The sequence below is a fragment of the Entelurus aequoreus genome, linkage group LG05 (assembly GCF_033978785.1).
Source record: "Entelurus aequoreus isolate RoL-2023_Sb linkage group LG05, RoL_Eaeq_v1.1, whole genome shotgun sequence".
NCBI lineage: Eukaryota > Metazoa > Chordata > Actinopteri > Syngnathiformes > Syngnathidae > Entelurus > Entelurus aequoreus.
The window spans coordinates 28,587,114-28,602,113 of NC_084735.1; the positions used below are offsets into that span (position 1 = coordinate 28,587,114).

General features: G+C 40.6%; 3 protein-coding genes across 4 annotated transcripts in view; 1 reads left to right on the forward strand and 2 right to left on the reverse strand.

Moving 5' to 3' along the window:
- The window catches only part of dus3l (dihydrouridine synthase 3-like (S. cerevisiae)), a 20,810-nt gene extending 8,123 nt beyond the window's left edge, over positions 1-12,687 (reverse strand). The window contains exons 1-8 of one of the 2 annotated variants that reach the window (XM_062047637.1): positions 12,615-12,687; positions 4,150-4,241; positions 3,791-4,055; positions 3,381-3,732; positions 3,272-3,321; positions 3,083-3,172; positions 2,237-2,278; positions 1,463-1,615 (exon numbers count right to left, since the gene is read on the reverse strand). In XM_062047637.1, coding sequence (XP_061903621.1) covers positions 1,463-1,615; positions 2,237-2,278; positions 3,083-3,172; positions 3,272-3,321; positions 3,381-3,732; positions 3,791-4,055; positions 4,150-4,226 — 1,029 coding nt within the window. In that variant the 5' untranslated portion in view covers positions 4,227-4,241; positions 12,615-12,687. Of the gene's footprint in view, positions 1-1,462; positions 1,616-2,236; positions 2,279-3,082; positions 3,173-3,271; positions 3,322-3,380; positions 3,733-3,790; positions 4,056-4,149; positions 4,242-4,369; positions 4,638-12,614 lie in introns of those variants that run through there. The other variant, XM_062047636.1, reaches the window with a different exon arrangement.
- On the reverse strand, positions 9,231-12,710 carry LOC133650416 (transcription termination factor 1, mitochondrial). The gene is made up of 2 exons (XM_062047638.1): positions 12,615-12,710; positions 9,231-12,079 (listed from the first exon to the last, which is right to left on the reverse strand). The coding sequence occupies exon 2, from the start codon at positions 12,046-12,048 to the stop codon at positions 10,924-10,926; it is 1,125 nt and encodes a 374-aa protein (XP_061903622.1). The 5' UTR covers positions 12,049-12,079; positions 12,615-12,710; the 3' UTR covers positions 9,231-10,923.
- A 332-nt stretch (positions 12,711-13,042) lies between these two features.
- Positions 13,043-15,000, forward strand: part of cndp2 (carnosine dipeptidase 2) — a 23,275-nt gene continuing 21,317 nt past the window's right edge. Inside the window, exons 1-4 of the mRNA XM_062047639.1 lie at positions 13,043-13,224; positions 13,657-13,742; positions 13,816-13,959; positions 14,020-14,182. Coding sequence (XP_061903623.1) covers positions 13,683-13,742; positions 13,816-13,959; positions 14,020-14,182 — 367 coding nt within the window. The 5' untranslated portion in view covers positions 13,043-13,224; positions 13,657-13,682. The remainder of the gene's footprint in view (positions 13,225-13,656; positions 13,743-13,815; positions 13,960-14,019; positions 14,183-15,000) is intronic.

Here is a 15,000-nt window from a genome sequence, read left to right on the forward strand (position 1 = left end):
CCCTAAAAAATAAAATAAAATAAATAAATATTGACTGTTGTTACCCAAAGTATATTAAGTGGGATTTTTCAGAAAAACAAATATATACAGTAACACAAAAACAACCTGTCTCTGTAATCACTATAGGTGTATAAATAATATTAAAAAAATAAAAATAAAATAAATAAATATTGACTGTTGTTACCCAAAGTATATTAAGTGGGATTTTTCAAAAAAACAAATATATACAGTAACACAAAAACAACCCGTCTCTGTAATCACTATAGGTGTATAAATAATAATAGTGTTAAATAAAATCAGTCCCTTGGGCACAAAACTGAAAATAATACAGCTCTCCAAAAAGTGCAATTCTGCTGCTATTTGACATAACTGTTTGTTATGATGCTTTGACATTTTTGCACTTTATTTCTTTATTGAAAGAAAATTCTATGAAGAGAAAAGTTCTTTGCAAATGTGGTTACAATGCTAAAAAATGAAAAGTTAAAGCTAAAAAAAGAAATACACTTTATTGAGTTAACATTATTTCTGTATAGGGGGAAAGATGTTATGAGCTAGGGAATATAACAACTACACTACCCAGCATGCAACGGGAGTGACGAGCATGCGCGGTAGCCCCGAAAAGTGTTGTTGCATATCGTCACCCGGCAGCTAAGAATGAGGTTATGTTATGAGCACGCTGTGAAAGTAAACGTCAAGAACTCAGCCAACACGCCTCGTCTGCATTATTTATATTTAGATAGACAACACATATACAGTGTGATTTTGTTTTGTTTACAAGGAAAGAAAAACAAAAGTTAAAAAAGGGAAATGTCATATATGTATGTGCTGCGGTTGCTTTAAGAACGTTGCGAAAGCTGCCGTAAAGGAGGTGCTTTGCTAGCCTGGTTGCTATGTTTCCGGTTGGTCGTAAAAGTGTTCGTCATGTGTTTGTACCCTGCTCAAATCTCTCAGTAAAGTTATTCATGGGATTATACCTTTTGTTTTGAACTTTATTACACCTTGGAGCGCTTTTTCCCGTCCATTTTTTTCCTGCTTTCGCTATCTGCGCCTAATGACTGAGCTACGTGACGCCATTTCTTGTGATGTCACACGGGGCATTTCTGGTCGGGACGGGATTCGTTCCGAGGGATTCCAATAAAGAACCAACTCTTTTTCTTTACTATAGTGGTCTCGATAACGGGTACCGGTTCTCAAAAAGGGATTCGAGTCCGAGGACTCGGTTCTTTTCTTATCGAACAACCGGGAAAACCGGTTTCGAGTATCATCCCTAATCAGGACACACCAAAAAATAACATTATGTCAAAATAAAATAAAAATAACTGTACAGTCACACATGTGAAGGTGTACTGAACAAAAGGAAACCAACTGAGGCAAGAATAACTAATAAGCACAAAAGTACACAATAAACACGGCAGACTGTGACACTCAAAAGGCTTAACGCCTAAATAGGTCTGGGGCAAACCTGGACTCCAAACAGGTCTTCGCTCTCATGTCTCTTGAGGAGAGCCCACTCGGACTGTTGACCCTGGAGCAGATTGGTGCACATGGCCATTTCTCCGCAGGTGATGTCGGCTCCGAAGCGCTTGCACACACGTCGGAAGGGTAGGTTGCCACACTGACAAAAGAGAGTGGAAATTATAACTAGTCTCCTCTGGAGTAGTGAGAAATATACACGTCTATTTTGGAGATTTCAACCCTGGAAAGGCCTGTATTTTACAGTTTTTTATAGGATTAAAATCGAAAACACAATTGTTTTAAAAATTAACACCACTCTAAACACCAATTGAGACGGACATCCTCCCACCTCCAAAGACATGCACTTGGGGATAGGTTGATTGGCAACACTAAATTGGCCCTAGTGTGTGAATGTTGTCTGTCTATCTGTGTTGGCCCTGCGATGAGGTGGCGACTTGTCCAGGGTGTACCCCGCCTTCCGCCCGATTGTAGCTGAGATAGGCTCCAGCGCCCCCCGCGACCCCGAAGGGAATAAGCGGTAGAAAATGGATGGATGGATATTGCAGTAGCAGGACACTCTAGCAGAAATATAAGAAATTCTGCTGCATGCTTTAAAAGGGGAGAAGTAGCGCTATCTGGGGGCAAGTATAAGAAATACAAATTTACCGCCCCGTTTGCCAGTTAAGCAAAAGTCATTTATTTTCATTGGGATATTTGTTCACAACAAACAAATGAGCCGGTTTATGTGTTGCCATTGTAGGTTAATTTCATTTGCACTCACCGTCGTTAGGGGGGCGAGGTAGAGTTTGTCACGGAAGTCCACCTTTAGACAGACAACATACAGTACATTAATACAGTTGTATCCAAGACGACAAACTGCGTCTGGTGGTATGGAGCTCTATCTAGAGCAGACCTGGGCAAATTAAGGCCCGGGGGACGCATGCGGCCCGTTAAGCTTTTCAATCTGGCCTGCCGGACATTCCCAAATAATTTTTTTAGATCTTTAAAATGGAAACTGATGATGTGCATTTTTGTTGCGTTTCGCTTGATTGTAAAGTATGTCGATTGAGAGGGGGTGTGACGTTCATATGTTGTCAATATACAGTGTTTTATCGTTCATAGTTAATATTGTAAATCACACATTTTTTATTTTCATGTACATTCTGAGTGTCTCATTCAGTAAAAAAATGTAAGAGTCCATTCCGTTTTTAAGGCGGTCTGCCATAACATTTTTAGCATTCAATCACACATTATTGTGAGGTTTTGTATTAGTGTTCCTAAAAATAGGTATACCAGCCCCCAGACAAATTTTTTTCTCTAAATTTGGCCCCCCCAGTCAAAATAATTGCCCAGGCCTGATCTAGTGGTACTAAGGAACAGAGATTTGATTTTTTTAAACACAATTGCATTAGGGACATGTACATGATTGGAAAAATAATTTTACAGGTTTATTAACGAACCAGTCGCTGACTTTGAGCTTAAATAAATGCTCCTTAGCTGAAAAAAATATGTTTAACTTCAGCTTCATTCAAAAGTGTAAAAGCAACATATTCTAAGCTAAACAAAAAAGCAAAATCATTTTTGAGGCGGTCAATTTTTTGAGGCGGTCAATTTTTTTGGACGATACCTGTTTTTTTTCACACGGTCGCAACTTGATGACGTCCTCGTCAGTCAACATGCCGACCGTCTTCACTGCGGATGCTTTCTCTGACATGGCCTAAAACAAAACTTTATTGACTGGCAAAAGTGGGAACAATACAAACAAGAAAACCAAAAAGGAGTGTTACATGGTAAATATTCTACATTTCAGTCTTACCTGTGTCTCTGCGTCTGTAGACTCTGTTGTTGACGCTCGTGGTGCTACACCTGAAAAATGTGAGTTCATTGTGTTTCACTGAGGACAAACAGAGAAAACGTCTTCCTACCGTTGCCTTGGTGTTCTTTTTTCTCCTTGTTGTTAGGAAGGGTTTTCAGGTACTCTACCGACTTCCTGAACTCTACCGAATGCTTCCTGAGGCGGTTCTGGAGCTCCTTACTCAGACTGTTCTTCACCGCCGTCCTGCCCTCGTTGGCTTTGACCATGTCTGCGTTCTCCGTGGTCTTAAAGTCGGTGGTGGTGTGCGCCTTGGCGAAACGACAAGTGAGACCATAGGTGCACTTCCCGTACATGTTGTAGATGTGGCAGCTCTCTCCGATGTCGGCAGGCTTGGTGGCCAGATAGGCAGCAACATCGTGGTAAAAGTGGCACTTGTCTCCGAAGGGACATTCCCTGTTGTCCTGATGAGGTAGAGGATTATTCAGGATCCATCAGGCGTGTTAGAATAAAGCTTCCTACCTGAATAACTGAAAGACACAATCTTCTCTCATCATAGGTGGTCGGCTTCTTGTGCGGCCTGAACTTGTACTGCCCCCGGAGATGTTTACCATCCGGGTTTCCGCCTTTATCGTTCCCCTCTGGGTCTAATTTAACCTTTTTGGTTTCAGGTTCCTGCACGGGTGCTTCATTGGACTCCTCCGCTGCCTCCCTGTTTTTACATACCCGCGAGCTTTGCCACTCTGTGTCTAGAAACTCGTGAAACATGTCTTTGGTGGTGATGAACCTACAATTTCAAAGAAAATAGGGCAGATATGACCAAGATGCAGACATATGATGTAATTATCTTGTTATTGACATATTTGACTTATGTGACTCACTGGGGTATGAGGGCTGCTTCCCCCTTAACAACAATGGGTGTCCCCTTTGCAGCTGTTTCTTCTGCCTTTTTTTCCATTACATCTAGTTATATCTATAAAACAGGACAATATTTACAATCCCCGATCTGGAGTGTACATACAACTATGAATAATGAAAACACAGAGTGAGTTCATCAGATGGCAAAGTAGCAGCAGTAATTTTAATGAAAATGTCTCTTACCTGCTTTAACTTTGCAGTGTTGACAGTATTGACTATAAACTGAAGCTAGTAGCTAATGCTAAGCTAATATCACAATAGAAACCCTCGACAATAAGCAGAAACTTTTAAATGGCAGTATGTGATTAAAGATTAAAAGTCGGTTTTACAATATTTATCACGCAGAATTAAGTACATTACAGGTGACATTCCGGTCATTTGACTGCAGCTCGGCGTGTGGAGGCGATCGTGCAACCCTTAAAGGGGTCCGGGTTCCGGACGCAGTATACTTTTTAAGACTATGGTTCCGGGTTGGAAATGTGTTTTTCTGTTCGCTGTGCAAAGTATATTTTTGTATTTTATCGAACATAAACTGCCACTACACACCATTTAAAGTGCCAGTGACTAATTATAAGTTTAAGTGACTTTATGAAGTAGGTAACAATTAGGTAAGTCACCTGTACTTATACCTACCATGAATGGATTTACGTGGACCCTGACTTAAACAAGTTGAAAAACTTATTCGGGTGTTACCATTTAGTGGTCAATTGTACTGAATATGTACTGTACTGTACAATCTACTAATAAAAGTTTCATTCAATCAATCAATACTCGGCGTGTGAAGGCGATCGTACAACTCTTAAAGGGATCCGGACCTGGTTCCGGGTAGGAATTATGATTTTTGATCTTATCCATCCATCCATGTTTCTACCGCTTGTCCCTTTTTGGGGTCGCGGGGGGTGCTGGAGCCTATCTCAGTTGCGTTCGGGCGGATATGAAATGTAAATACAACAGTTAAAATTCAAATTTTCTATTGTTATGTTTAGATGACTTCATGAGGTACGTCATGAAATGCGCACTTCCACACTTAAAATTGTGAGTGCATAAGTGCGTTTAGTGAGAAGTATGGCAAAATGCAGAACGTTTATAATTTGTAAACAATAGGTTTGTACTTTGAACACAACAGACGCACACATATATTTGTAAAAATAGACGTAGAAAATGAATTTTGAAGTCATCATCAAAATATTTTTTCTCTCCAAAAAACCCCCCCACTTGCAGTACATTCAACTAGACACTAGACCAGTGGTTCTTAACCTTGTTGGAGGTACCGAACCCCACCAGTTTCATATGCGCATTCACCGAACCCTTCTTTAGTGAAAAATAAAATGTTATTTTTTTCAAATTCAAGACAGTTATGTGTTTTTGGTAACACTTTAGTATGGGGAACATATTCTAAGTAACAAAGACTTAATTTAGAGTTATTTGGACACTAAGGGAACATATTCTAAGTAACAAAGACTTAATTTAGAGTTATTTGGACACTAGGGGAACATATTCTAAGTAATAAAGACTTAATTTAGAGTTATTTGGTTAGGGTCAGGGTTAGAGGGTTGGGGTTATAATAAGGCCATGCCGAATAAGGCATTAATAAGTACTTAATAATGACTAGTTAAGAGCCAATATGTTACTAATTTGTATGTTAATAAGCAACTAATTAATGGTGAATATGTTCCCCATACTAAAGTGTTACCATGTTTTTCTTACTGGTGCACAAAATGAACCGTGCATGGACATCACCTTGTTCAAAGAACTGTAGTGGAAAGTCCAGGTTGTCAATGAGAACCAAAGTAGATTTAACACAAGAGTTTTATTTTACTCATAATCAAATGGTACAATGGTTGGGTTGAGTTGTCTAGCACACAGAAATTTTCCCCCCCGGGCGCGCCCGTCACCATGAAAAAGAAGATGGTGCCCAAAACACTCTCTTCGTTTGGCTTTATCCCTTTCTTATCTCTCTTGTTAGTGCGTCAATGTCTTATTTTGTTTTCCCTATCTGTTCCATAGCAACTCGAATCTTTTAGACACATTCACTAGACAGGTTGGCATGACTTAAAGTTCACTTTTGTCCCACAGAAGAGGAAGAGAAATCAAAATGAGCATACATTTTTGACAGACATGAACTATAGGTCAAAGGTCAGAAATTCTACTACATACCCGCCTTCCAGGGTCTTAAGACCCTGGACCAAAACAATTTCTGATATAGACCACTAAATTAAATCTCTACCGCAGATAGAGGCAAAAACCTCAATGTTTTTATACGAGGCAAAAATTCCGTCTATGACCCTCCTTCAGAGCGATCGCTGTTACCAGCCTGCAGTAAAACCATCTCACAGAACACAATTAGTGGCCTACCCTTTGAGTTAGTAACGTAATACCAAAATACTTTGATCATGAACATAATTAGATGAATATATATATGCTTATTCAAGATGTATTTTCACATTAATAATGAATCAAACAAGATCTGGTTTAGAATTAATATAGACTTATGACTGTAAGCTGTTGCATTATTATTTTTCCCGGCATTTGCAATGAATGTAGTTACCAATTGATTTCGTACACACAACTGAATTTCGTATGAGTCCATGTTCGATTAGTGCTCGTATGGATGGCTCGGTGGTGCCTCAGGCTGGTGGCCTGCCGACACCTCGTTGGGCTTTTGGCTGCCTTGGTGAAGAAAGAGATCCACTCAAACAGTCTGTCTCTGTCTGTTCTTGGGGTGTGGTTCAGTCCATTGGGCAGACTGTTTAATGGCATGTCCGTGCTGGCCGAAATTGGGGAAAAGTATGGGGCTTTGGGGAAGGCGGGGCAAAGTATGGGGCGTTGGGGCTTTGGTCCAGGCCCTCGGCTTGCTTCAACGCCTCCTCGCTGCTTCGGCACTCCCGACACTTCTTTCCACAGCTGCTGGAGTCCCGGTGGACACATTGGCTGGCAACGTTAGTTGTTCTCGTCATCGCTGGCAAGGTGTTGTCTCTCCTCTCGGTTCCTTCCAGTCAGGTATCGGGTGTTGGTCCTGGATCGGCTTTGACCGTGCCCCTCTTAGCGAGTGCAAGGGAATCTGGAGTGGCTGCTTTCATCCTCAAATCTGCACAGAGGAACTGGCACACAAATTCTACATTTTGCAAACTTACCATTTTGGTCTCATGGTCTTTCCACCTTCCTAGGAAGCTGCTGGTATCAAATTTAAATTCAATATTATTAATTTATTTGTTGTATAACTATTAATTCAAAGTTACAGTGTGTCCTAATCTATGATGTGTGTGTTTGTCGCAACTTCCCACAGGAACTGGATGGATCAGATAAGCAACAAAGCTGTACCAAAAAAAAAAGTATACTAGACATATAAATGAATGATGAATTAAACAATGTTTCAATGTCCCACAATCCGTATTTATTTATTGATAATTAACCGTGTAATTTTCCATATATCTATTATTTTACTGGACTTAGCAAGCACCTACTACTAGCACACTCTACAGACCGAGAATAACTGTTCAACCACACTTAGTAATGCCAAGCTAGATGCTAACCTAGCCTTACTATGCCTCAGTAAGCAAACTTTTGCTAACCTAGCCCAATGCTATGCTAACACAATGCTAACTTAGCTCAATGCTATGCTAACACAATGCTAACCTAGCTCAATGCTATGCTAACACAATGCTAACCTAGCTCAATGCTATGTGTCACTCCTCTTCGAACTAATGCCTCACGCAGCTGTCATTCACACAGCCTCGTCACACGCACACACTCTTATCTCAAAATGTCTCCCAGCTCTTTTTTTTTTATATGCGTCACACAGTCACTCACACACAGAGAATTTACCAGCGAGCAAGAGCTGGTAAATTAAAACAACTGTAATATCGCACAGTCACAATCACCAGTATAGTTAAAAACAAATTCAAATGACTGGAATTAGCTCGCAGCGCCCACGAGGGGGAGCCTCCCTGCTTAGGCTGCTGCCTCCGCGATCCAACCTCTTGATAAGCGAAAGAAAATAATTATATGGATGGATCATTCACTCATGTGTTTTCTGTACATAACTTTGTCTATTTTCTCACACGCACACACATAACCAACAATTTTCCAGCTCTTGCAGATCAGCGTGGGTGCGAAAAAAGCGTTAGGGAACTCTCACAAAAGCATGAGGGAGAATTAAAACAGATAAGAAACCAGGTGCTACACAAAAGTTATTAAAATACGCAGATATATATATATAAATTTAAAAACACACATTTTTATCCCACAAAACACTCCCCCCTGGTCCGGACCAATATAAACAACTAATGCACGCGTGCTTTTGTGGAATCGGCCGTCTCATAACACACACACGCAGGTCATTCTTACTCATATAACGGCGATTAACCCATTCAGCGGAGCAAATCCTGCTTTTCCTTCCTGACCAACACGGATAACAGCCTAAGGCGCTGTAGAATTTCCAGGAATCACCCTTCAATTTCTACAGTACATCGTGTCTGGTCAGTCCATATAGTTTCACCAAGGCTCTACCATATGGAGCCCTTACTCTATCCATCTATACTGCAGCAAATTTCCAAATTCGTGACAACTTGGCTCAGTTGATCTCCTTTACCGGAGTCACTGAACGATCACCTTATATCAGGCTTTTTACCCGGCTGCAGCTTCCACATAGACAGATACGTAGGACCTTCATAGACGTCATAAATTTGTGTGGGCCAAATGTCACATCAGTTTAGCCAACCTTGCCTTAAATTTCGCTGTGTCCAACTCCGGCTAACCATGTACTTGCAAAGAAATTTTTCGTCTCACATCGTCTATGCTTCTACACTCCAAACCACCAAAATTCTATCAACAATCCCCATTTGTTAAAAACAAGAGATTACAAGTTTTCAACAAACACACAGACAAATGATCACATATAATACAACTCAAGCCAACCAACACATGCCTCAGTCTAGGTTGTTTTTGGAGAACTATCTTTTATGAAAAAAATTTCAGTTTTCATCTTACCGATCCCGTCTCTCTTCAGACAGATAACTTTTACACAATAAGCAAAATAGCTTACCTTTTATTAGATGCGCGCGTGCAAGCGTTGTCTGCCTGAGAGAGAAGCCGGATCGGATGTTGACTTGCAGAGTTCTGGACCATCCTGTTCGTGACGCCAATTTTGTAGTGGAAAGTCCAGGTTGTCAATGAGAACCAAAGTAGATTTAACACAAGAGTTTTATTTTACTCATAATCAAATGGTACAATGGTTGGGTTGAGTTGTCTAGCACACAGAAATTTTCCCCCCCGGGTGCGCCCGTCACCATGAAAAAGAAGATGGTGCCCAAAACACTCTCTTCGTTTGGCTTTATCCCTTTCTTATCTCTCTTGTTAGTGCGTCAATGTCTTATTTTGTTTTCCCTATCTGTTCCATAGCAACTCGAATCTTTTAGACACATTCACTAGACAGGTTGGCATGACTTAAAGTTCACTTTTGTCCCACAGAAGAGGAAGAGAAATCAAAATGAGCATACATTTTTGACAGACATGAACTATAGGTCAAAGGTCAGAAATTCTACTACAGAACAAAACCAACACAGTGCCTAAACTCACAACAAATGACACACCTGCAAATCAGTCAGCTGTTGCCGTATCCTTAATACGCCGATAAGGAGAAGTTTGTATTTACACGATGAGTTGTAAATACAACTCATCGTGTAAATACCCTGAGGCCGACTCACCGAACCCCTAGGGTTCGATCGAACCCAGGTTAAGAACCACTGCACTAGACAGTCATAAGGCTTACAGACTAAAAATATTTCAGAAAAATCCGCAAAAAATATTTATTTTTTAAAAACACTTACAGGCAACTAGACTAGCTAGTACGCGTCATGGGATTTTTAGGACGGTATGAATTTATATTCATAAAGCTATTTAAAATTAAAAACTGAAAATATTTCTGAAAAATCAGCCCAATATTTTTTCACAAGAAAAGGTTTGTAGTTGAACCAATTGGACACTAAATCACTCATTCCTCCACAAGCTCCAGTTAGTACAACTAGTGGTGTTCCTCAAGGTTCCATTTTAGGTCCTCTCTTTTTCACCATTTGGGCTATTCAACTGCTGGCCCGAGAGTTCAGTTCCAAAAACTTGTGAGACTCACATTTTTGCAGAAAGTTTATTAAAAACAGCACAGTGCTCCTATAATTTTGACATAATAAACAAACCAAAATCAAATGTCCACTGTGGAGGTAGCTGGTTCTCTGGAATTTACAAAATAAGACTAATAGTGAAGGGATAAGTCATCCTTTTCTGGAAACGTGCCCCCCAAAACAATTTAATTTAATATCTCTGCCTTAGAGTGTATTTAATCCATCCATCCATTTTCTACCGCTTATCCCTTTTGGGGTAGCGGGGGGTGCTGCAGCCTATCACAGCTGCAATCGGGCGGACATATAATATTATGACTTAAAATTTATAAAGCATTTATGGGGTCCGTTGGTTGCACTTTGTATATGGTCCCTGCACGACAATGCAGCGTGAGCTGTTCATAAGAACCTATGCTCGATTTGGAACATCTGAAGTATTATTACATTTCTCAGTCAGCTCAGGCTGTCATTTATAAGAATGCACTTGGTGCTTGTTATGAATTATTGTGATATTCGACTAAAACAAATTGAATGCCAAGAATCCAGCTGAAACCAAAATATGTTACCTTGAAGATTTTTCCATTGAAAATTAAACATGAAATAAATATATTAGCAGCGATATTTTTACTTATTTGGGGACATTACTAACTTTCCCAATTTGGCTTCAAATCGTTTCTGACTCATGTCCAGAACGCCGATGCCTTTCTCCTGGAAGTCATATCCAACTCTGTGAAGCTCCTGTAATTTGGCTGTTAAGTTCTGTACGCTGTAGTCAAACACTTTTGGCTTCTTTAGTATCTGCTGCAGTGGAATTCCTCCTTTGAGCAGACAATCAAGCTTGGTGCTTAGTGTAGCTGCCCCAGTGTGCAGAACTGCTGGACGGGAAATAATAAATTTTTTTACTTCAACTCTCCGACAGCCACGAGAGAGCATCTTCTGCTGGAGGCTGGTTAAATTATTTTTCAGATACTCGTTGGAGACATCCACAATATCTGCGCCAGGACCTTGAAGCAGGGCCAGAAGCACTGAATTGCTGAGTTTCAAAGATGCTTTCAGGTAATCGATATTTGCCTTGACTCTCTTAGTGCTTCTTATGAGGATGTAGATGTTTCTGGATATGAAATCTTTGGCAAACTGCTCTGGATCATTCCCTCCCATCTCTGTACAGATGTTCTCCAGGAACTCCACCCTCTGCTTATTGAGCTCCACACTGTTAGAGAAGGTGCGCGGCGCTGTGGCGAGCAGCCGGTGGAGGTGCTGATTGTTGAGCCCTAACGAGGACAGAAAGGCAATGTTCTTCTCGATGTTGTCATTATTGCTGGAGCGAAAGAAGGACTCCGGTGAGCGATCGAGGGTGCTGACAATTTCCTCATCTGTCTGGAGGATGTTTCTCCACAGCTGCCAACGTTGCTCCAAATGTTCCAGGGAACGGGTGATGGCGCGCGGATAACGCGATATGACACTGGCCACCGTCTTGCCACTGGCTCCTTTGCTTTGCAGGAAGCCGGAAAGCTCTTGCTCGTTAGTGAAGTTTTTACGGAGAACCCCTGGCTGACGCTGGCGGGCCATACTCACGTCCACCCCCATGAGTTTTAAGTTCTCCAGCAGAAACTCATTCTCTGGGTTCGGAGATGTTTTAAGGTCATGTTTTTTTGGCGTGATGCTGCAGAACCTGGACTGGAATGCAAGAAGCTTCAAGGCTTGTTGAAGAGTGGATGTACAATGGAGAGCTTTCACCCAAGGTGCCATGTTTCAGGAGGAGGGCTTCAGTGTCACATCTCTACCGGAAATATAGGTAGTTACAAAGCAATACTTATCTTCCATTGCTAAATGATGATAACATATATCGATTGATACTTTATTAATCTTTAGGATACATTTAATGGGAGAGGCAATAGTGTATATATTGACACATACAGATAGATACAAAAACATTCCCTTCTTAAATAGTGGGACATTGAGGCCCCATCCTCAATGTCCCACTATTAAGAAGGCGTTAGGGTTTGGGAAAACGGGCGTGAGAGGGATTGGCGTTATAGCATTTTAGTAAAGAATTATCTTGACACATACAGATGAAAAAATAAACATTAACTTTTGGGGGGATTATGTCCCCTGTGGAGACAGAATAATTGAAACGCTTACAGTGTAAATAAATGTAAAAAATAGTAAACTACAATCTGCTCATTCACACAGTCTGTACCAAATTAGTTTATTAATGTGCACTGTCCTGAATAAATAAATGCAAGTTAAAACATATATATATATATATTCTTAAATGTATAACGTTCCTGTTTGGATATATAAAACATACTTACCAATGTCGTAAGATCATACTCGTGTCACGGTTTTTTCTTTGTTGGTTTTTTTTGTCGCTGATGTTTAGCCACAATGCAGGCAGGATATAGGCAGTGCCATCTAGTGGAAAGTATCATCATAACTCAGACTTTTTTATTAAAATATTGAAGCTCAGATTTAAATGTATTGTTGATATTAATCAATAAAACAATACATTTATAATTGAGCTAAATGAATTGGAAGTATACATTTGGGATACAAATGTTTTTGGGTAGTTTTTGACGTACATTTGCATTGAGCCGGACTAATACGTGTGGACGCATCTATTATATATTTTCATTACAATAATGCACCTTTGGCTATTACAAATATAAATTCCCTTTTTGTTTCAATTTGTAAAAACAGAAGCGAAAGTGTTTGAATTTGTTTTTACAGACAGCCCCGTCTACCCACAATACATTGCGCTACTAACACGCAGGCACAATAAGTCACATAACATTAATCCCGGCATCCTAAAGTCGTTTCTCATTCATGCATTTATTTATTTTGTTAACAAATCAGAACCGATTAGGAGACAAAAGTAATACTCAAGAATACAGAAAAACCGGGCAAACCGGACATCCCTATTAGGTGAGGTGAGTCAGCTATACATGAGGAAGTGTTAGACCAGCTATTGCTTTCTTTATTACCTGAACATAGCTACAGTAACCTTTTCGCTGTAAAAAAAAAAACCCTATTTACATTGAAATACTGTAACTGTAGTAATATTACGATAGCGCTGTTGGCATGAATATATGCCAAGCTAGTGTGACAGGACGGCTAGCTCGGCATAGAACTGGGAACAATATAATTTCTCAGTGTCGACAATGCTGATGATTCCATAATTCCCTTATTCTGTGTAAATGTCATCTTAATAACATTTTTATTCATTGCTGCCCAAATTACGCTTCTGTGATGCTGCCAATCACTTAACTTTATAGTGGGCGGAGTTAAGAAAGTGGGCGGAGTTGAGTTTCTTCATAAGGCAGCACTGGGCTTGTCCCTCACCATTCTCCCTGTCAGACCCATAGCTCCTTCTGCTGTAAAAGATGGCTCATCTCTCTGCACTTTTCAAGTATGTGGACGACCACCAGGATGATTATGTGCAGGTAAAGCTAACTCTTAAAACTACAATGTTTACATCCAACTTGACTGGAGTCGTCTCTTCTTGTTGTGCCCCAGCGCTTGGCAGATTGGGTCGCCGTCCAGAGCGTGTCTGCTTGGCCGGAGAAACGCGGCGAGATCAAGAAGATGATGCAGATGGCGGCCAAGGATATTGAGCGACTGGGCGGCACAGTGGAGTTAGTGGACATCGGCAAACAGAAGGTAGTAACCTGCATTGTTTACTTTGAAAAAATCCTACTGAAAGTCTTTATTTTTGTGCAGCTGCCCAGCGGTGAGGATATCCCTCTTCCCCCTATCATCCTGGGACACTTGGGCTCAGACCCGGGCAAGAAGACTGTGTGCATCTACGGTCATCTTGACGTCCAGCCCGCCAACATAGACGACGGCTGGGATACGGAACCTTTCACGCTGGTGGAGAAAGACGGTAAGAGGAGTTTGGGAATTACCTCTTCTCGTAAATGAAACTAAAAATACAGAGTGTGGGCACTAAAATCTGCTGCTTCAGGTGAAACTCTGAGGTTATCATCTTTAAGTCTTTGACTATCATTGCTCATTCACTCGTGAGGTTTTTATCAGCTGATTCTTTCACCGCCAAGTATATCCAAAGTCCTTTCCCAATCACGTTCTTATCTCACAGGGTCACAAGTAGATCTGGTGCCGTTTTGTCATTATAACGAGAGTGAAAAAAGATTGTTAGACTGGACAAGTTAAAAATAATTCACATTAGTTAGATTTTGTGTCCTACTTCCAAGCAGTTTCTAGAAGTGAGAGTCAGCTGACACAGAGCATTTCCTCTCGCCTCATTACTGCCTGCTCAACATTTTTTTTTACACAACACAGTTTCTCCCACTGTCTAAACTAATCCATGTACCTACCATTATAAGTACTTGTAGAAGTTGGATCCCCAAAATACAGCCTGGTGGCCGTATCCAGGCCACCAGCATCAACAATCTGGTCCGCGGGATGTCCCAAGTTAAAAAAAAATATATATGTGCATATATTTTTTCTTTAAATCAGTCCTGTTTTGCGGCCCAGGCAAATCATATTGTTGATGTAGATGGCCATATCTGTTGTACAGATTTACTTTACTTTTGGTGCAGCCAAACCTGAGCAGGAGGGGATAGAAAGAAGATTAAAAAATACAGAGAGGGAAATTGTGAGGACAAGACAAAAACAAAATATATTATTATGTGTGTGTGTGTGTGTGTGTGTGTGTGTGTGTGTGTGTGTGTGTGTGTGTGT

Bases quoted from the DNA above. Each gene is read 5' to 3' on its own strand.
- LOC133650416 (XM_062047638.1), bottom strand. From the start codon at position 12,048: ATGGCACCTTGGGTGAAAGCTCTCCATTGTACATCCACTCTTCAACAA.